Below are 23,015 nucleotides of genomic sequence, written 5' to 3' on the forward strand. Positions count from 1 at the left end.
GATGTTTATTTTAATAGAATGTTTCAATAAAAAGTATTCAAGTTAGTATTCTACTTTAATTAAAATCATTGTTACAAAAAACATTTGTCTACCTTTATTAACCAGCACCAGGGTTACATTTTACAAAACTTAACTCCATTTTGTTAAGGATTTTTGTTAGAGAATTTGTTAACTAAGTGTAAAGATTCTCAGTTATACTGTTTAATTTTTAAGAGAATGAAAGAAGAGAGTAGAATATCATGAACTATGATTCAGAAGGAATAGTAACTATTAAAAGGGTTGAAAAGGAAGAAAAAGTGAAAGAGGCTTAAAAATAAGACAAAACCATTTAATGCATTTATGGGAAATTTTATAGTTTGCATAAATAAAAAGTATAAAAATTTAAGGCACAGTGAATAACTATATAAACATTACAAACTGGCCACTGTTGGACAAGTAGAAAAAGTAAAATTCAAGAAATGTAAAACCTTCATTAATCATTATCTTCCTTCTACTACAATCAGAAAAGTTTCTGAGTCAACTCTTAGATCTAGTGCCTCTAGGGAGAGAAGATTCAGATCGCCTTTAGATATGCTTGCCTTTACAGGATAACCAAATAAATATTTGAGCTTGAATATCTTCTCAAATGAAGATAAAAATTATAGGGAACACATCAGATTAGCATTGTTTAGAGCTACTAGTAAACTATAATTTATGATATTACATAATCTGACAATCCTTTAAGCACTAAATTATATAGTTTATACCCATGACCAAAAAGATCACCGTCACATGCCATGAACCACCATACCATGAATCCATGTAACTGAGGATTCCTAATGAAGAATTATCTTTCCTAAATTCTTCAAATTTCAGTTGAAGAACTTAGTGGGCAGATGTTCATGTTCATTGCTAACAGACTTCCATAATAAGCCCACTGTAGCTATGTTGTTTCTTTGAAGCTATATAGATAATAGTTAAGATTGAAAGCTTAATGCTATTTAGAAGGCTATTAACAACCATAATCCTAAAAACTCTTTAAGTTTGTGAATAGGTTTTTAACAGCAGCATATCTGAAATACTCTACATATTTCTCCTTATCCACATTTAGTTATAAATCTAAGTCATACAGATATAAGATCCTGAACACATAAATAAGTATTTTCAAAATTAGTTCCATATTATACTTTTGTAAGGTCTGCTAATGGCACAGTGGGTACAGAGATGGCCAACTGGGTCAAGCAAACCATCCACTGTTGTTGCTTCGAAGTGGTGAATGACAGGTAACTTCATTATGCTACCATTGCACATTGTGCAATATTTAACAGTGAGCCCTGGAGGGTTAAGTCTTCATCTGTCCCCCAATCTTGACCCATAGGAGGCATTCAGGGCTGAAAGAGTGACATAAACAGGATGCCATGTGGGTAATCACTAGGTATTACCATTTGAATACAAATACATTAAGATTAACCTTCATTAAAAAATGGAAACCCATCTTAAGATTTGGTGGCATTATAAACTCAATCACCTTCCCATGAAATAAAGTTAATTCTCAAGGAAAGAAAATTCAAAATGCTTTCATCTTGCTCCTTTTATTACACATTCAGTGAACCATCCTTAGTATGAAATGAATGGTTAGATATATAAATGTAAGAAAGACATAACATGAGAAGATCTAGAAGAAAAATCCTCATTTAAGTCTGAGACTATGAATATCAGCTCCAGTTAGCCTTATTCAGCAACTTACCTATTTTTTTTTCTTACACAAATAACAGACAAGATAATTTAACTCTTCTTAATTGGTGGTTAGGGTTCTAGAATGTCCTTAACTTTTTTTAAAAGATCATTTTAAAACCAAAGCACTAATCTGACAGTAAAAGCATAGTACAAATATCCAAATTTCAGATCTGGCTTTTGCTAGATAGAGCCTAAGAATAAAGAAACATTCTTCCCTTTCCAGATAACTTAATAATTTAAAATATAAATAACTATTAAGTCCCACTGAATAGAGAGTGTGAAAGTTCCTGGTATAAAAACTACCTTAGAAGTTTGATGGTCATTTCATTCTATGGAGGGACAGAGACTGGATTTTGTTTGCTCTCCGTAATTACTTCACAGTCTCCCTCCATTTCAAAATTGAGATTCACAAATGAACTGGATACAAGTGTTTCTGGTTGATCTGACTGAACAATGGAATCAGCCTGCAGCTTATTTTGCTGGTATTGTCTTTCTGCTTCTTCAGACATCCTGTTTTCTTCTTCTTCTTCTTCCTCCTAAAAGGAGGAAATATCAAGAATAGTTGAAATACAAATGTCCAAAAGGAATAGTATTTTTCTCCCACTTTCAGCTGCTTATGCCTTTTTTTTAACCAAAACATTAGTGTCATGTCCAATTCAGTTTCATCCAATTAAGACATACTTCCCCTTCCCGTTTCCAAATTGAAATGAAAACTATTGTATGAAGTATATGTAGTGAAGCTATTTTTAAAACACAGTATAGCACTGCTTAGATGAGACCTGAATTAACTTTGACATGCGCTGGATCTCTTCAGGTTAATTCTAATCTAAATAAAACATTAACTAATACTGTATCACTACAGTTACAGGGTGTCAGCCTATTCAGTGGAATAGGGTGGTCTATTCACTTAAGTGATACAGCATGGTTAGTGTTCCCATAAGCACCTAGTAGACAGATAAGGCAGTCCCTGCCCTCAAGAAGTTTACAATCTAGGAATGAAGTTAAGACATTTAAGAAGAGTATTAAAACAGAAAGGAATAACCACTATAGAGATTTAGAGAGTAAATAACTTCTAGTTCCAGAACTGCTAAACTGATGGAGGAAATGGTGGCATTTGCATTGGTCCCTGTAGTATGGTGAGTCAGTACAGAGTGAGTAACCTGTCAGGATGATTAATCTAGAGATTTTCTGAGAGTGAAGGAGAAAGACCATTTAGGAGACTATCACAATAGTCCAGATGAGGTAATGAGGCTCTAAACAAGGCTAGTAGAGTTAAAAACACTCATTTGTTCGTAAAACATTTTTGAAACCACATAACAAACACAGTCAGCTGAGCTGAGCTTTCTAGATTCATGCCTCTACATTGTAGCTTTACCCGAATTGCCCTCCTTGTTTGCTCGAAGGAGTAATGAAAGATTCTAATATTTATTTCAAGCTCACCAATATATACCCTGTGCTGCCCTAAGCATTTTACATATTAACTCATTTAATCCTTAGAGCAACCCTGAGCATGGATGCTGCAATTTTCCTCATTACAAAGATGAGGAAACTGCAGCTTATATAGGTTAAGTGTCTTGCCCAAGGTTACAAAGTTAGAAGTGGCAGAGCACTTGGTTCTCGAGCCCACACTCTTAAATGCTAAAGCTTTCTCACTCTTTAAAGGTAAACTCATTTCACCCTCACCCTAAGACCTCACGACATCTGCACACAAAATTGCCTCATATCTTTGTGCCTTAACAACTGGCACTTACACATTTCTAGTATTGGTCATTTCCCGTGCATCAAACCCATTCCACTTCTCCCACATCCAGTCTATGTGTCCTAAGTACAGAGACCAGGTCTTGTTTCCTCATCTTAAATTTGGAATAATAATTCAAAGAGAGGTGTGTGAAGATTAAATTAAATAACATATCTAAGGCACCTCTCACAGCAACTAGCACATGAAATCTAGCTTAATTGTGCACATAGATTGTAGGGGAATTTCAGTATTAAAAAATTCTAAAATATATGCTAATTTGATAAAGAAATTAATGACTCGAGAATGAAATGCCTAGTATAAGGGAGCTATCTTTGGGGCAGCTAGAGGATACATGTCTTCATTATGCAACCCATGAAGTCCACAGCAAACCAAACTGAATCAAGAAAATGTAAAAAGGAGACACACCTCCTTCTTCATCCGGTAATACTCATCAATGGCATACTGGTATTTTGGGGTGCTGATGCCCAAAACAGATGCAATCTTCTCTCCGAGAAAGTCACACACTAAAAATACAAAAGTTAAATGACTTACATAATTCCATAAACATTTCTTGAGCCCTTTCTATGCGCAAAGCACTGTACGAATACAAAAGTTACACTCCCTGCCCTCGGGGAGATAATGAACATTCAGTACATCTCCTTTGTGTATCTTCCTTGATTTCCCCAAGAAGCACTAGTGGCTCCTTCTGGGCTCCCAATACCACTGCTCATACCTCTGACTATAACACTTATCACCAGGTGTTATAATTATCTGTTAGATGTCTATTTCTTCAAGAAAAATGTATACTCTCAGAGGGCTGGGATATCACTAGGCTGGGAGAAAGGAATGCATTATACTATAGCACTCACTGAGCGCCTGCCACATGCCAGGCACTATGAAAGGTTAGACTCAAAGAAGTTGAAGAACTGGCCCAAGCGGACAAAGCAGATTCAAAGTTCAATCCAGGTCTGAATGTAAAGCTCATGGTCTTTTCATTATACTAGACTGTCTAGCATATATTGAGAGCTCAGTAAATCTTTGTTGAATGAATTATTATTCACGTTTAGATCTAATGAAAGGCATAAAGTGGTAGAAGCTACGGGGGAGTTAAAATGGGAAGCAGAGGAAAGCTTTATGATTTAAAACGCATATTTAAAGTTAGCATGATTAAGTCATAAGTTGATAATTCATTTCCTTCAAATATGACTTAGTTATATCTCAACTTAAGAAATGAAATATTAATCAAATAAAACATAAATGAATTATAACTACAGGCTTTAGAATAAGCAGTTAGAATGAGAACAATATCAGGGAATCAAATGGCAAAATAGCAAAATAACTGCTAACAGGAAAGTTTCAAGAACATGAAAATTATATCTAAATTAATATAGCTATTTTTTAGTCCTTTTTTTAAAGCATATCCAGAAGCTAAAAAATGTTTTAAGATGAAATACAAGTTAGATTAATATCTTCCAATGTGAGCTAGCTAGCTAGCTAGCTGCTGAGAAGGGAGTGACTAACCCCCAATTGTTTCTCCTTCAATTTTGAAACACCCTATTTAGCAAAGCTCCTGTTCTGGGAGCATATTATAGTGGTTATACAATATTCAAACAAAAAAATAATACCTGAGAGGGTTGATGTGGCAGCACGAAGCATGTAAAACCATAAGTAGGGGCCCCAGGTAAGTTTTGTCTGCAACAAGAGGTTAGGTTAGCAACATTCACACCTAAATTCATTCTATACATTTAGGCCAGAAAGTAGTGAAATACTTGGTGGGCACTTAGAATATTCTATAGATGATACTATAAACAGAGTACAATCCAATAAAAAAATTAAAAGCTTTGTAGAGAGAATGTCACAAAGACATTTTACATTCACCCATACAACTATCACCACCTTACGTCCACAGAATAACCAAAAAAAGCAGCAGCCACTGAAATGGAGTTGGTTAAGTCATAACCTTAATTATTTACGAGTTATCCAGAGCCTTCCTTTCTCCTGTCTTGTTGCTTTTTTGTCTTCATTGTTCAAAAGCACACCAGAGAGCGCGTACAGTCAATGGAAAGGGATCTAAGAAATCATACAGTACAACACACGTATGATTTAGTGGGGAAGTTAAGGTTCAGAGAAATTAAGCAGATTAAGGGCACCTTAAATGAACTTTTAATGGTGGGAAAATAAGTAACCAGTAAGTGGCAAGATGAGGTTTTTTTTGTTGCTGTTCCTTCAAGGATTAAAAAGGGACTAGAGGGCTTCCCTGGTGACGCAGTGGTTCAGAGTCCGCCTGCCGATGCAGAGGACATGGGTTCGTGCCCGGGTCCGGGAGGATTCCACATGCCGCGGAGCGGCTAGGCTCGTGAGCCGTGGCCGCTGAGCCTGCACGTCCAGAGCCTGTTGCTCCGCAATGGGAGAGGCCACGACAGTGAGAGGCCCGCGTACCGCAAAAAAAAAAAAAAAAAAAAAAAGGACTAGAGCATATAACCCAAGAAAAGTTTAGTATCTATTTGGCAGGCTAGGACCACTGGCAGAATGCAATCTACACTACACACCTGCATAGTTAACCTTGGTAATTCCATAGAATACTTTTGTGAAGCTTGCCACATAGATGACAGTTTGCCTCTGTGGATGAAATCAGTAATAGGAGCATGATTCATCATACCAATGTTTTTGTTTATGAAAAGAAAACATAGTATAGAGCCTACAATCGATCAAACACATTAGTAATTATTTGAATATTGGTTCCAGGGAGAGAAGGAAAAGATAAACCTGTCCATAATCTTCTTAGATAAGATATGCTGATGATTATAAGGGCGTTAAAAAAGCATATACAAGAATATCTGTAATACTGAAAACTGTAGACACTGGAAATGACCCTTTTTTCTCTATTGGTGAAATGGAAGTATCTTCCTTTTCCGCTGTCTAAAGCTAACGAAGTTGCCAATTTCGGTGTTATTTCCCTTCTTGCTGGTTAAGGAAAATTTTTCACCTCAGGGTTTTCAAAGTCATTTTGAGTGGCCACTGTCTGTCTTAACAACTTCTTATGCAAATTAATTTTAAAATAAAGTTCTATATTTTAAATATTTTTTTAAAAAGGAATATCTGAAAAAAAAAAAAAAGGAATATCTGTAAGACTGGGCAGATGGGCTAAAGCAGAGAGGAGTAAACATGTAACATAGTCTTTCAATGAAAAGTAGGTATATCAATTCCTGTGATAACATTTCTGAAAAGACACACAAGTAAGGTAGCTCCTTAGTTTCTCTTTACACAAGAATGGATGTCCGAATGCTGGGAAGATGGCGGAAGAGTAAGACGCGGAGATCACCTTCCTCCCCACAGATACACCAGAAATACATCTACAAGTGGAACAATTCCTACAGAACACCTACTGAAGGCTGGCAGGAGACCTCAGACCTCCCCAAAACAAAAAACAGACGCCCTCCAGCGACCTACACGCAGAGGCAGGGCCAAATCCAAAGCTGAGCCCCTGTGAGCTGTGAGAACAAAGAAGAGAAACAGAAATCTCTCCCAGCAGCCTCAGAAACAGCAGATTAAAGCTCCACAATCAACTTGATGTACTTGGGATCTGTGAAATACATGAATAGACAACGAATCATCCCAAATTGAGGAGGTGGGCTTTGAGAGCAAGATCTATGATTTTTTCCCCTTTTCCTTTTTTTGTGAATGTGTATGTGTATGCTTCTGTGTGAGATCTTGTCTGTATAGTTTTGCTTCCACCATTTGTCCTAGGGTTCTATCTGTCCATGTTTTTTTTTTAAATTTTTTTCTTAATAATTAATTTTAATTTTAATAACTTTATTATATTTTACCTTCTTTCTTTCCTTCCTTCCTTCCTTCCTTCCTTTCCTTCCTTCCTTCCTTCCCTCCCTCCCTCCTTTAGACAACGAATCATCCCAAATTCAGGAGGTGGTCTCTGAGAGCAATATTTATGATTTTTTCCCCTATACCCCTTTTTGTGAGGGTGTATGTGTATGCTTCTGTGGAAGATTTTGTCTGTATAGCTTTGCTTCCAACATTTGTCCTAAAGGTTCTAACCGTCCCTTTTTTTTTTCTAAATAATTATTTTTTAATTCAATAACTTTATTATACTTTATTTTATTTTACTGTATCTTCTTTCTTTCTGTCTTTTTTCCTTCCTTCCCTCCTTCCTTCCTTCCTCCCTCCCTCCCTCCTTTCTTTCCTTCTTGCCTTCTTTCCTTCTTTGCTTCTTTCTATCTTTCTTTCTTCCTTCCTTCCTTCCTTCCCTCCTTTCTTTCTTTCTTTCTTCATACTTCTACTTATTCTCTCTACTTTTTCTCCCTTTTATTCTGAGCCGTGTGGATGAAAGGCTCTTGGTGCTCCAGCCAGGAGTCAGGGCTCTGCCTCTGAGGTAGGAGAGCCAACTTCAGGACACTGGTCAACAAGAGACCTCCCAGCTCCACATAATATCAAACGGCGAAAATCTCCCAGAGACCTCCATCTTAACACCAGCACCCAGCTTCACTCAACGACCAGCAAGCTACAGTGCTGGACAACCTATGCCAAACAACTAGCAAAAAAAAACTAGGAACACAACCCCACCCATTAGCAGAGAGGCTGCCAAAAATCATAATAAGGCCACAGACACCCCAAAACACACCACCAGACGTGAACCTGCCCACTACAGAGACAAGATCCAGCCTCATCCACCACAACACAGGCACTAGTCCCCTCCACCAGGAAGTCTACACAACCCACTGAACCAATCTTAGCCACTGGAGGCAGACATCAAAAACAGCGGGAACTGCGAACCTGTAGCCTGCAAAAAGGAGACCCCAAACACAGTAAGATAAGCAAAATGAGAAGACAGAAAAACACACAGCAGATAAAGGAGCAAGATAAAAATGTATCAGACCTAACAAATGAAGAGGAAATAGGCAGTCTACCTGAAAAAGAATTCAGAATAATGATAGTAAGGATGATCCAAAATCTTGGAAATAGAATGGACAAAATGCAAGAAACAGTTAACAAGGACCTAGAAGAAATAAAGATGAAACAAGCAACGATGAACAACACAATAAATGAAATTAAAAGTACTCTAGATGGGATCAATAGCAGAATAACTGAGGCAGAAGACCGGATAAGTGACCTGGAAGATAAAATAGTGGAAATAACTACTGCAGAGCAGAATAAAGAAAAAAGAATGAAAAGAACTGAGGACAGTCTCAGAGACCTCTGGGACAACATTAAACGCACCAACATTCGAATTATAGGGGTTCCAGAAGAAGAAGAGAAAAAGAAAGGGACTGAGAAAATATTTGAAGAGATTATAGTTGAAAACTTCCCTAATATGGGAAAGGAAATAGTTAATCAAGTCCAGGAAGCACAGAGAGTCCCATACAGGATAAATACAAGGAGAAATAGCCAAGACACATATTAATCAAACTGCCAAAAATTAAATACAAAGAAAGCATATTAAAAGCAGCAAGGGAAAAACAACAAATAACACACAAGGGAATCCCCATAAGGTTAACAGCTGATCTCTCAGCAGAAACCCTACAAGCCAGAAGGGAGTGGCAGGACATACTGAAAGTGATGAAGGAGAAAAACCTGCAACCAAGACTACTCTACCCAGCAAGGATCTCATTCAGATTTGATGGAGAAATTAAAACCTTTACAGACAAGCAAAAGCTAAGAGAGTTCAGCACCACCAAACCAGCTTTACAACAAATGCTAAAGGAACTTCTCTAGACAAGAAACACAAGAGAAGGAAAAGACCTATAATAACGAACCCAAAAAAATTTAGAAAATGGGGATAGGAACATACATATCGATAATTACCTTAAATGTAAATGGTCTAAATGCTCCCACCAAAAGACACAGATTGGCTGAAATGATACAAAAACAAGACCCTTATATATGCTGTCTACAAGAGACCCACTTCAGACCTAGAGACACATACAGACTGAAAGTAAGGGGATGGAAAAAGATATTCCATGCAAATGGAAACCAAAAGAAAGCTGGAGTAGCAATTCTCATATCAGACAAAATAGTTAAAATAAGGACTATTAGAAGAGACAAAGAAGGACACTACATAATGATCAAGGGATCAATCCAAGAAGAAGATATAACAATTGTAAATATTTACGCACCCAACGTAGGAGCACCTCAATACATAAGGCAAATACTAACAGCCATAAAAGGGGAAATCAACAGTAACACATTCATAGTAGGGGACTTTAACACCCCACTTTCACCCATGGACAGATCATCCAAAATGAAAATAAATAAGGAAACACAAGCTTTAAATGATACATTAAACAAGATGGACTTAATTGATATTTATAGGACACTCCATCCAAAAACAACAGAATACACATTTTTCTCAAGTGCTCATGGAACATTCTCCAGGATAGATCATATCTTGGGTCACAAATCAAGCCTTGGTAAATTTAAGAAAATTGAAATTGTATCAAGTATCTTTTCCGACCACAACGCCATGAGACTAGATATCAATTACAGGAAAAGATCTGTAAAAAATACAAACACATGGAGGCTAAACAATACACTACTTAATAATGAAGTGATCACTGAAGAAATCAAAGAGGAAATCAAAAAATACCTAGAAACAAATGACAATGGAGACACAACGACCCAAAACCTATGGGATGCAGCAAAAGCAGTTCTAAGGGGGAAGTTTATAGCAATACAAGCCCACCTTAAGAAGCAGGAAACATCTCGAAAAAACAACCTAACCTTGCACCTCAAGCAATTAGAGAAAGAAGAACAAAAAAACCCCAAAGCTAGCAGAAGGAAACAAATCATAAAAATCAGATCAGAAATAAATGAAAAAGAAATGAAGGAAACAATAGCAAAGATCAATAAAACTAAAAGCTGGTTCTTTGAGAAGATAAACAAAATAGATAAACCATTAGCCAGACTCATCAAGAAAAAAAGGGAGAAGACTCAAATCAATAGAATTAGAAATGAAAAAGGAGAACAACTGACACTGCAGAAATAAAAAAGATCATGAGAGATTACTACAAGCAACTCTATGCCAATAAAATGGACAATCTGGAAGAAATGGACAAATTCTTAGAAATGCACAACCTGTCAAGACTGAATCAGGAAGAAATAGAAAATATGAACAGACCAATCACAAGCACTGAAATTGAAACTGTGATTAAAAATCTTACAACAAACAAAAGCCCAGGACCAGATGGCTTCACAGGCGAATTCTATCAAACATTTAGAGAAGAACTAACACCTATCCTTCTCAAACTCTTCCAAAATATAGCAGAGGGAGGAACACTCCCAAATTCCTTCTATGAGGCCACCATCACCTTGATACCAAAACCAGACAAGGATGTCACAAAGAAAGAAAACTACAGGCAAATATCACTGATGAACATAGATGCAAAAATGCTCAACAAAATACTAGCAAACAGAATCCAACAGCACATTAAAAGGACCATACACCATGATCAAGTGGGGTTTATTCCAGGAATGCAAGGATTCTTCAATGTACGCAAATCAATCAACGTGATACACCATATTAACAAATTGAAGGAGAAAAACCATATGATCATCTCAATAGATGCAGAGAAAGCTTTTGACAAAATTCACCACCCATTTATGATAAAAACCCTGCAGAAAGTAGGCATAGAGGGAACTTTCCTCAACATAATAAAAGCCACATATGACAAGTCCACAGTCAACATCATCCTCAATGGTGAAAAACTGAAAGCATTGCCACTAAGATCAGGAACAAGACAAGGTTGCCCACTCTCACCACTATTATTCAACATAGTTTTGGGAGTTTTAGCCACAGCAATCAGAGAAGAAAAGGAAATAAAAGGAATCCAAATCGGAAAAGAAGAAGTAAAGCTGTCACTGTTTGCAGATGACATGATACTATACATAGAGAATCCTAAAGATGCTACCAGAAAACTACTAGAGCTAATCAATGAATTTGGTAAAGTAGCAGGATACAAAATTAATGCACCGAAATGTCTGGCATTCCTATACACTAATGATGAAAAATCTGAAAGTGAAATCAAGAAAACACTCCCATTTACCACTGCAACAAAAAGAACAAAATATCTAGGAATAAACCTACCTAAGGAGACAAAAGACCCGTATGCAGAAAATTTTAAGACACTGATGAAAGAAATTAAAGATGATACAAATAGATGGAGAGATATACCATGTTCTTGGATTGGAAGAATCAACACAGTGAAAATGACTCTACTACCCAAAGCAATCTATAGATTCAATGCAATCCCTATCAAACTACCACTGGCATTTTTCACAGAACTAGAACAAAAAATTTCTCAATTTGTATGGAAACACAAAAGACCCCGAATAGCCAAAGCAATCTTGAGAATAAAAAAAGGAGCTGGAGGAATCAGGCTCCCTGACTTCAGACTATACTACAAAGCTACAGTAATCAAGACAGTATGGTATTGGCAGAAAAACAGGAAGATAGATCAATGGAACAGGATAGAAAGCCCAGAGAAAAACCCACTCACATATGGACACCTTATCTTTGATAAAGGTGGCAGGAATGTACAGTGGAGAAAGGACAGCCTCTTCAATAAGTGGTGCTGGGAAACTGGACAGATACATCTAAAAGTATGAGATTAGATCACTCCCTAACACTATACACAAAAATAAGCTCAAAATGGATTAAAGACCTAAATGTAAGGCCAGAAACTATCAAACGCTTAGAGGAAAACATAGGCAGAACACTCTATGACATAAATCACAGAAAGATCCTTTCTGACCCACCTCCTAGAGTAATGGAAATAAAAACAAAAGTAAACAAATGGGACCTAATGAAAATTCAAAGCTTTTGCACAGCAAAGGAAACCATAAACAAGACCAAAAGACAACCCTCAGAATGGGAGAAAATATTTGCAAATGAAGCAACTGACAAAGGATTAATCTCCAAAATTTACAAGCAGCTCATGCAACTCAATATCAAAAAAACAAACAACCCAATCCTAAAATGGGCATAAGACCTAAATAGACATTTCTGCAAAGAAGATATACAGACTGCCAACAAACACATGAAAGAATGCTCAACATCACTAATCATTAGAGAAATGAAAATGAAAACTACAATGAGGTATCACCTCACACCAGTCAGAATGGCCATCATCAAAAAATCTACAAACAATAAATGCTGGAGAGGGTGTGGAGAAAAGGGAACCCTTTTGCACTGTTGGTGGGAATGTGAATTGGTTCAGCCACTATGGAAAACAGTATGGAGGTTCCTTAAAATACTACAAATAGAACTACCATATGACCCAGCAATCCCATTACTGGGCATATACCCTGAGAAAACCATAATTCAAAAAGAGTCATGTACCAAAATGTTCATTGCAGCTCTATTTACAATAGCCCAGAGATGGAAACAACCTAAGTGCCCATCATCGGATGAATGGATAAAGAAGATGTGGCACATATATACAATGCAATATTACTCAGCCATAAAAAGAAACGAAATGGAGCTATTTGTAATGAGGTGGATAGACCTAGAGTCTGTCATACAGAGTGAAGTAAGTCAGAAAGAAAAAGACAAATACCGTATGCTAACACATATATATGGAATTTAAGAAGAAAAAAAAATGTCATGAAGAACCTAGGGGTAAGACAGGAATAAAGACACAGACCTACTGGAGAACGGACTTGAGGATATGGGGAGGGGGAAGGGTGAGCTGTGACAGGGCGAGAGAGAGTCATGGACATATACACACTAACAAACGTAAGGTAGATAGCTAGTGGGAAGCAGCCGCATGGCACAGGGATATCGGCTTGGTGCTTTGTGACCGCCTGGAGGGGTGGGATAGGGAGGGTGGGAGGGAGGGAGACGCGAGAGGGAAGAGATATGGGAACATATGTATATGTATAACTGATTCACTTTGTTATAAAGCAGAAACTAACACACCATTGTAAAGCAATTATACCCCAATAAAGATGTTAAAAAAAAAAAAAAGAATGGATGTCCAAGCAAACAAATACAGTCAAGGAAACACTGTATATTTCTGACTCCCTGATAAAAACCTGCTATATCTTCTACATTCAGTGCAGGAGGCATCTCTTAGGTGGGGATAAGGGGCTCTGTTTAGGGGCTCTGTTTAAGATGCTCTGACTTTAGTGTTTACTTTTTTTTTTTTAACAGCAAATGGGACAGTACAGATACATAGGGAATGGAAGCAATTTCTATAACACATAATAAGTGATAAGGCCAAGAAACTAGTTAGAAAAGGACTCAGCATGCTTTTGGAGAAAAGCGTGCATTTCTCAGTGGACCAATTCTCCTGGGGTTGTTTCTAGAGAGAACAATTGCTAATATCCAGGCTGCAACTACCAAAGAGTCAAACCTGCTCCAGAGCTGAGACACTGGATAAGGATTCCTGAATACCATCTATCATTATCACACAGAGTTATACAGAATGAATGGATAGGGCCCTTTGTGCAGACACTGACCCAGAGTCTACACTGGAACCCTGCCACCACTGCCAGCATCACTACCGCCACCACCACTCCAGTAACAGAAGAACTGGGACAAGATCTTGAGTCTTTAAGACTTCCAATTTATGAGCGCAAACTCAAGTAGATTCATCTCTTTCTTCAAAAATTTAATTATCTATTTCTTCCTACATAATTTTCCATCTCTTCCTTAATAAAGAACTATTAAGACTTGCTATCTTTTGTTTTGAAACAACTTATTTTTAAATTATAAAAGTAATGCTCATTTATTGCAATAACACAAAATGGAAAAAGTATAAAGAAAATTTAAGTCACCCATTTTTCCACCGTCCATAGATAATATCATTAACATCTTAGTATATTTTTCCCAGTCTTTTCCTCAGCATATATGTGTTTTACAACATTGCTATACTTTTTCTATCCTGCTGTTTTTCCCATTTACTATATTGAAAATATTAAGCATATTTCCCAAATGCTTAAATTCTTAAGGGTGGAATAACTAGGTCAAAAATATAATCATTTGGAAAGCTCTCCCTTCACAATGCAAAACTTCACACCAGAAAATTTACCAATAAATATTCAGCAGTAATGTATGAGATTGTCCATTCCCTTGTACCCTCATTACAGCATATTGTTCTTTTCCTTTTTAAAAATTTGATAGGCAAAAATGAGCCCAGATAATTTTGAGTTCTGACTATATTAAGAAAGGCATCAGTCCATTTATATAGGTAACAGTTATGTGCATAATCAAAGTTTTTAATATGTATAGTTAGATACATACATATACACATATTTAAGGAACCCTAAGCGAAACTAAATCAATGGTTAAAGGAATTACTGGAAATATGTTTACTCTTAACGTTCATCTAAGGTAAAATCTAAGGAAAACAATTATAAGATTGTAAAAAGATCTAGGTCTCCATTTCTTACTTTCTATCAAGTATCATATGCCAGGAGTATTATTCTTTTATTTATTTATTTTTGACTGCATTGGGTCTTTGTTGCTGCGCGCGGGCTTTCTCTAGTTGCGGCAAGAGGGGGCTACTCTTCATTGTGGTGCGCGGGCTTCTCATTGCGGTGGCTTCTCTTGTTGCCGAGCATGGACTCTAGGCACATGGGCTTTAGTAGTTGTGGCTCATGGGCTCAGTAGTTCTGGCTCGCGGGCTCTAGAGCACAGGCTCAGTAGTTCTGGGTGCACGGGCTTAGTTGCTCCACTGCATGTGGGATCTTCCCGGACCAGGGCTCAAACCCGTGTCCCCTGCATTGGCAGGCGGATTCTTAACCACTGTGCCACCAGGGAAGTCCCAGGAGTATTATTCTTAAATCTTTATTTTAGATATCAGGGTTTTTCTTTAATTGGGTCTGTTCTACATATCTACTATGTAAATATACAATAACTTTTCCAAATTCCTGTGTCCTATCAGATTTACGATGCATTAGAAGCCAATAGAAATTGGAAAGTCTGCTTTGCACATTAAGTGATGCTAGGTCTGTCTTTAATTATAAACAGCTGCTAGGATGATGATTATTTTAAAAAAAGGCAAGTGTTGGTGAGTATGTAAAGAAATTAGAACCCTTGGACGCTGTTGGTGGGAATGTAAAATGGTGCAGCCATTTATGGAAAACAGTAGGGCGGTTCCTCAAAAAATAAAATACAAACACCAAATGATCTAGCAATTCCACTTCTGGGTATTTATCCAAAAGAACTGAAATTAGAATCTCGAAGAGGTATTTCCACTCTCTTGTTAGTGGCAGCATTATTTACAGTAGCCAAGATATGGAAACAACCTAAGTGTCCCCATTAAAGAGGAAACCACTATCTGCAAGTTTGCTTTACGACCAGAAGTCTACATTAAACTACAGCATTAAAAAAAAGATGACTAACATTAACATGTGCATGCATAAGTAATAAACCAAACGAAGATATCTATAGTTCAGGCAGCAATTAAGAATATCCAAAAAATGAATTGTATCTCTTTTAGCAAAAGATTTAAGTAATTGTTTTTTTTTGGCCCTGGTTAACTTAGCCAACATAGATAGTCCTATTTGGTAATTATAAATTCTTCATGAACGGTACCAGATTTTTTTCTGAAAATTTTATGTAGAAGTGAAGTATAATGTCAGCTCTCAGCTTCCAACTAAGTTTATAACATAAGCTTCCTACTGGCAGTATTTATACACACACACACACACACACACACACACACACATATATATGGTATTAGTATATAATAGCAGATCCTCATTGCCTAAAAAAATCACTATACTCTAGGAGACACAATTACCACCAAGGAAAATATAACTTTAAAACTTCAAAATGGATATTTCAGGAATGAAGCCAAACAAGTTAATTTCATAAACTTTCAAATGATTCTTGAATAAGAAATGTAGGGAAAATTGTTAAATTTAGTCATGGGTTTTCAAATTCCAATAGAGTTCTAAAATTACCTTTTGAGCAAGATTCCTTGTGCTACCTACTGTATTTGCTTTGTTATCTAATACTACCTTACATGTATATAGTTCTTAGTCATTTTTCAATGAGTCTTCATATGTACTATCTTTTTAATCTTCAAAAACAATTCTTAATGTAGATGAGACAAAGGTTATCTTTTTTTTGTAGTCGTGAGACCTGAAGTGCAGTGGGATTAAGTCGTCATCACAGGGAGGTGACTACTCCAGGACTAAGCCAGAACTGAAACCAGCTCTGACTATGCATGCTGCCTCCCAGCGAAGGAAACAGACAGGTTTCTTATCACCCAGGTTTCTTGTCTTAGTTTAGGCCTAAAAATTCAAATAAATTCGAAAGACAACATACTATATACAAGGTAATTAACTATTTTAAGAGTGGATATGGACTTACAGCACAACAGCAGGAGGAACTCTGTGGACCCACTACCCAGTGAAACTGGTGAAAATTATTTAAAATAAACATTTAAACCCTCTGGAAATGGTCCTAAGGATATACTACAAATGAAAAAAACATCTATTCAAGAAAATAAATAAAAATTTGACAAGAAAATGAGAGTATGAAGCAAGTGAACCAAGACCATTGGCCTTCCCGGCAAAGTGAAGTGGAAATTCACTGCCAGACTGGTACAGCTAAGAACACAGGGCTCCTTCTACTCCCAGCTTCCACTGGAGCCCGTGTGCCACAACTAGAGAAAGCCCACACACTGCAACAAAGAGCCCGTGCGCCACAGTGAAAGATTCCCAGCCATAAATAAATAAATATTGTAAAAAACAGGCGGGCTTCCCTGGTGGCGCAGTGGTTGAGAGTCGGCCTGACGATGCAGGGGACGCGGGTTCATGCCCCGGTCCAGGAGGATCCCGCATGCCGCGGAGCGGCTGGGCCCGTGAGCCATGGCCGCTGAGCCTGCGCGACCGGAGCCTGTGCTCTGCAACGGGAGAGGCCACAACAGTGAGAGGCCCGCGTACCGCAAGGAGAGAGAAAGGAAAGAACAGAAATAAAAAACAGACGAGGGATCTGAATAGGCATTTCTCTAAAGATGATATACAAATGGCCAATAAACAAATGAAAAGATGCTCAATATCACTGGCCACCAGGGAAATGCAAATTAAACCATAATGAGATGCCACTTCACACCCACAAGGACAACTAGAATAAAAAAGATAGTAACAAGTGTTAATAAGGATGTAGAGAAATCAGAACCCTCATTCAATGCTGGCAGTAATTTTAAATGGTGCAGCCACTTTGGAAAACAATTTGGTGGTTCTTCAAATGACTGAATACAGGATTTCCCTGCTATCCATAAGTAGAGCATTCCTATGAAACCTTTCATAACGCAAAATTGTGTAAAGTAAATAAGTGATTACCTTAGGACACATCTTACTAAACAGCTGAACAAAATAAATCGAAACAAAGCACAAATGCTCACAGATACAGTTCAAAGCTATGGCGGCTTGATGCTGTGATGCTGAGTATAGTTCCCCTGGGAAGGAGCTTCAAGGTGCCTCTCTCACTGTTCAGGGTGCCCACCACCTCTACAAGGGCTCACTGCAAAACAAATTCTGGACACTATTTTTGCTTTTTACCTTTTTTCATAAAAGTGAAAATCCTCTTCGGCTTTCTTTCAGTTAGCGAAAAGAGGTACTAACGTAGGTTTTTCATAAAAGCGAAGTGGTGTAAAGCAAACTTTCAAAAAGCAGGGGATACCTGTATAGAGTTATCATATGACCCAGCAATTCCACTCATAGGTACATACCTAAGAGAAATGAAAACATACGTCCACACAAATACTGGTACACAAATGTTCATAGCTGAATTATTCATAATAGCCAAAAGGTAGAAACAACCAAATGTCTCTGACCTAACAAACATGGTATATCAAAAAAAGGAATGAAGTTCTGACACATGCTATAACATGGATAAACCTTGAAAACGTTATGCTAAGTGAAAGAAGCCAGTCACAAAAGATCACATATCATACGAGTTCGTTCATATGAAATGTCCATAATAGGGAAATCAATAGACAGAAAATAGATTAGTGGTCATCAGGGGTTGGGGAGATGAAGGGTAGGGAGTGATAACTAAAGGGTACTGGGTTTCTTTTTGATGTGATGCAAACGTACTAAAAATTGACCGTGGTAATGGTTGCGTCTATCAGTGAATATATTAAAAACCACTGCTGCAAATTTTAAATTGATGAATGTATGCTACGTGGACTGCATCTCAGTAAAGCTTTTTTAAAGAGTAAACCTTTAGGAAAGTAGTAAGGATGCATTTTTTCTATGCAATGTCTTTATTACTGATTCCTATGTAAATAGAGGACTATTTTTGAGACAAAGACTTTTTAAACCATACATATATACACAAATTTATACAGACAAATAAAAACCCCTTCAAAGTAATTTAAAAGAAAGACATTTATTTCAACAATTCTTCCACTGCATGAAACACTTCTACAATATTCTGCATGCATTTGGAATTGCCTTCAGAGTATACTGCACAGTCCTTTGAATATTGTCTATAGCAGAGAATCTGGATCTGATATTGCTTTAATAACTTGAATTTATTTAGAACCAAATCTGATGAAAAATTAGTAATAACATTTTTTAAGCCAAATCTAAATTAATAATTCTCTATTCTGCTACTTTGCTTTATTTTCTTCATAGCACTTTCCATAGTCTGATAATTATAGTATATACTTGCTTATTGCCTTTCTGCCCACTAGCATATAAAAGCAGAAATTTATACTGCCCATTGCTGTATCACCAGCACCTAGAAAGTCCATAAATATTTGATCAACTGAACTCTCAAAATGACTACTTAGAAAGGCAACACGTCTTTTAAAAAAATGTACAGCTAGTCTTATAATTTTACAGTTACATCTTTTTGTTTTGTTTTTGTTTTTTAATTTCTTTTTGGCTGTGTTGGGTCTTTGCTGCTGTGCGTGGGCTTTCTCTAGTTGCGGCCAGCGGCAGCTACTCTTCGCTGTGGTGCACGGGCTTCTCATTGCGGTGGCTTCTCTTGCTACAGAACATGGGCTCTAGGCACGTGGGCTTCAGTAGTTGTGGCATGCGGGCTTCAGCAGCTGTGGTGCACAGGCTTAGCTGCTCCGTGGCATGTGGGATCTTCCTGGACCAGGGATCGAACCCGTGTTCCCTGCATTGGCAGGCGGATTCTTAACCACTGCGCCACCAGGAAAGTCCCCAGTCACATCATTTATAACTTAGAAATTCTTAAATTTAGCTGGTGAGGGGCTTCCCTGGTGGCGCAGTGGTTGGGAGTCCGCCTGCCGATGCGGGGGATGCGGGTTTGTGCCCCGGTCTGAGAGGATCCCACATGCAGCGGAGAGGCTGGGCCCGTGAGCCATGGCCGCTGGGCCTGCGCGTCCGGAGCCTGTGCTCCGCGGCAGGAGAGGCCACAGCAGTGAGGAGCCCGCGTACCGCAAAAAAAAAAAAAAAAAAAATTTAGCTGATGAGGAACATAAAGTTAAGAACTGTATACCCCTATCTTCTAATGAAAACTTGAGGCAAGATAAAAAAGAACTGACAACTTCTAAGCTTTAAATGGAAACCATCATGGTGGTAGTCTTTAATACAAAGGGACTGGAACTCAAGTACGCCGTTTAGTGAAATAAATCTTAAAGAAACCTATCCACACTGACAAAAGAACTCTGACACTCAAAAATAAACTATTCAGGCTACTGAAATACAGAAAATACTTCCATCCATATTGTGTAAAAATACTGTTTTCTACCAAAATCATAATGCATAATTTTATAATCAGAATACAGTTTATTTAGACCTCAAAGGTCCCTTCTATTCAATGTTTAAGGGAAAGAGGGACTTCCCTGGTGGTCCAGTGGTTAAGAATCCGCCTTCCAATGCAGGGTACACGGGTTCCATCCCTGGTTGGGGAACTAAGATGCCTCGTGCCACAGGGCAACTAAGCCCTCACATTGCAACTAGAGAGAAGCCAGCGTTCCACAACGAAGATCCTGCGCAACCAAGACCCGACACAGCCAAAAATATAAATAAATAAATAAATATATTTTTTAAAATGTTTAAGGGAAACAAATCAGTCAAAACAAAACCCACTGACAAAAGGAACATCAGTATCAAACCTACCGGATCAACAGTAGGCAAAACATCTTTCTTCTCCAGGCCATCAACTTCATCTTCATCTGTGCTGTATTCTTCCATTGTTTCACCACTAACAAAGTGGATGACTCTCCTTGGGACTTTCTTCTTTTTTCCTATGACTCCCAGTTCTACATTTTCAAAGCCTCTTTCATTACTCATCTAATGTCAATAACAAATTAAGAAGAGTTTCGAGTGAGATTAATTTTCTTTCATGTAACAAAAAAAATTTTTCGGTTGCTTTATTTTAGGGAATAAAGAAATATAAGCCAATCCTTAAACAGTTTTTAAACAATAAAACAGATCATACACAGAAAAGCATATCAACAGCATAAACGAAGAGTTTAATGAATAGTAAAGCAAACCTCTGCATACTCACTGCCGAGGTTAAAAAACAGAACTTAACCAATTAAACTTTTTAAGTCAAAAGCTAAGAAATCAAGCAACACACTGCAAGTCATAGCAATTCCAATGTCGTATAATATGTGAAGACATGCTGGACATCAATAATTTTAAAGAACAATGCTAATTACGGAGGGATTAATGTGTTGATATATCAAAGGAAAATCATATAGATGCATGTACATATGTTAGATACGTAACATAAAATGTTTGTATAAGGTAACCCTGCTAAGTCTTTGAATTTGAGCCTAGCTACATGTGGGCAAACCAAAACCAGTTCAGCTTAATTCTGAACCTCTCCTTTTCCAAAATGGGAGTCCCGAAGTAAGATGCCTTTTAGGTCCAAGCAGGTACCAAAAATGAGTAAATACTGCTATAGATTAAAAGTAGACTTTTGAAGAAAAGCATGCCACAACCAAAGACATTAAAATTCAAAAAAATTTAAAGCACTGTGCAGGCCAAATAAAACTCATTTGTAAACCAAATCTGGAGAGCAGGCCATCAGTATTCTATATCTGAACTACATTACTCGGTCACTAATATATAGATGACAACACAGTTTTCCTGCTAGTAAAAAGATTTAACAAATTTTAAAACTATAATAGTCTATGGAATTCTAATTACATCCAAATTTCATTCCAAGGGAAATACTAATTTTACCTCACACATATAGCCAATTTTCCAAACTCATTGTAAATGCATTTTGAGGGAGAGGATGAAGAGCTTTTCCTTGTCTTTTTGCCTGAAGTTTAAATTCCTAAGAAAACCTTTGTTGTATCTTCTTACTAGAAGATTTCAAAAAGCACAGTGCAAATAATTGTAAAGAAAAATCTGGCAACAGTGGTTACCCTTGGGGTTAGGTACAAAGATGGGGGAGGAGGTACAGGTAAAGGAGTGGTCAAGGGGGCTTTTTATTCTTTTTTTTTTTTTTTTTTTTTTTTGCGGTACGCGGGCCTCTCACTGTTGTGGCCTCTCCCGTTGCGGAGCACAGGCTTCGGACACGCAGGCTCAGCGGCCATGGCTCACAGGCCCAGCCGCTCCGCGGCACGTGGGATCCTCCCGGACCGGGGCACGAACCCGTGTCCCCTGCATCAGCAGGCGGACTCTCAACCACTGCGCCACCTATTCTTTTTGTATTTTGTTGTTGTTTTACTTTCATGATGAGAATATGCTCTGGTACAATTTTAAAACTAAACCAAAGCAAAATGATACAGGACTACAGGACTGCCATGATTAGAGTCCATATCAGTGGGATTGTCCAAGATAGTCCAGAGTTCAAAAATTTCATCCTCTATAAGGATTCTTACACTTGTAGATATGCCCACACATAATTTAAACCCATGATTGTTGTTCAACCCTAGAAAAGTTCTTTGAACTGCTTTTGCAGAGATGGAATTGTACTAATAAAAATAGTGTACTAGAATTGCCCAGTTATGCAAGTATATGTAACTTTATTTTTGTGCATTGTTTCCTCTTAATCCTCTAAGGTTCTTCTTAGAAAACAGATATGGCTGTTCTCTGTCCTTCACTTCCCAAAGGTAAGTTTAGTCATTAGCCAGGATTTGAATCCAGGTATATCCAACCCAAAGAACACACGCATTGTTCCATGACACACATGGACATCACTGGCAGCAACTATAACTGCTGTAGAGCAAACTGAGACCATGAAAACCTTGACAGCATGGGCTACCTACGGATCAACCAGAAAAAACAAAAACCACAATTCTCCCTAGCCTGTCCTGAGGTTTCAAACATATCCCAGCCCTTAATAAAGGAACACCAGCCCATTCATTGTGTCCATAAATAAGATGAACAACAAATGGTCCACCCAGGCCATCTTTCTTCTATCACCAGTCCCTAAGCATAGTGAGCCGTTCCTACCCAATCTCATTTTCCCCCTTCATATGAGATTTGGTTTATGGTTGTCCTGACACCAATGTCTCCTTTTGGACCATGACTTTATAGGCAAGGAAAAGTCAGAGGAGCTGGGTTAGATGTCCAGTTGTCATACTAACTGGATGGATCTGATGTGAAAGCAACAGTCCCAGTCAATGAACAGAGTTGAGCCCTTTCACAGTACATC

General features: G+C 37.7%; 1 protein-coding gene across 5 annotated transcripts in view; it reads right to left on the bottom strand.

The window, feature by feature from the left end:
* LOC132517056 (signal recognition particle subunit SRP54) overlaps nt 1–23,015 on the bottom strand; it is a 77,964-nt gene that overhangs the window by 997 nt on the left and 53,952 nt on the right. The window contains exons 2-6 of one of the 5 annotated variants that reach the window (XM_060143594.1): nt 20,519–20,692; nt 5,080–5,146; nt 3,881–3,978; nt 2,020–2,252; nt 236–1,370 (exon numbers count right to left, since the gene is read on the bottom strand). In XM_060143594.1, the coding sequence (XP_059999577.1) occupies nt 2,046–2,252; nt 3,881–3,978; nt 5,080–5,146; nt 20,519–20,692 (546 nt within the window). In that variant the 3' untranslated portion in view covers nt 236–1,370; nt 2,020–2,045. Of the gene's footprint in view, nt 1–158; nt 2,253–3,880; nt 3,979–5,079; nt 5,147–20,518; nt 20,693–23,015 lie in introns of those variants that run through there. The other 4 variants (XM_060143604.1, XM_060143584.1, XM_060143614.1 and 1 more) reach the window with 4 other exon arrangements.

The sequence above is a fragment of the Lagenorhynchus albirostris genome, chromosome 1 (assembly GCF_949774975.1).
Source record: "Lagenorhynchus albirostris chromosome 1, mLagAlb1.1, whole genome shotgun sequence".
Lineage (NCBI taxonomy): Eukaryota > Metazoa > Chordata > Mammalia > Artiodactyla > Delphinidae > Lagenorhynchus > Lagenorhynchus albirostris.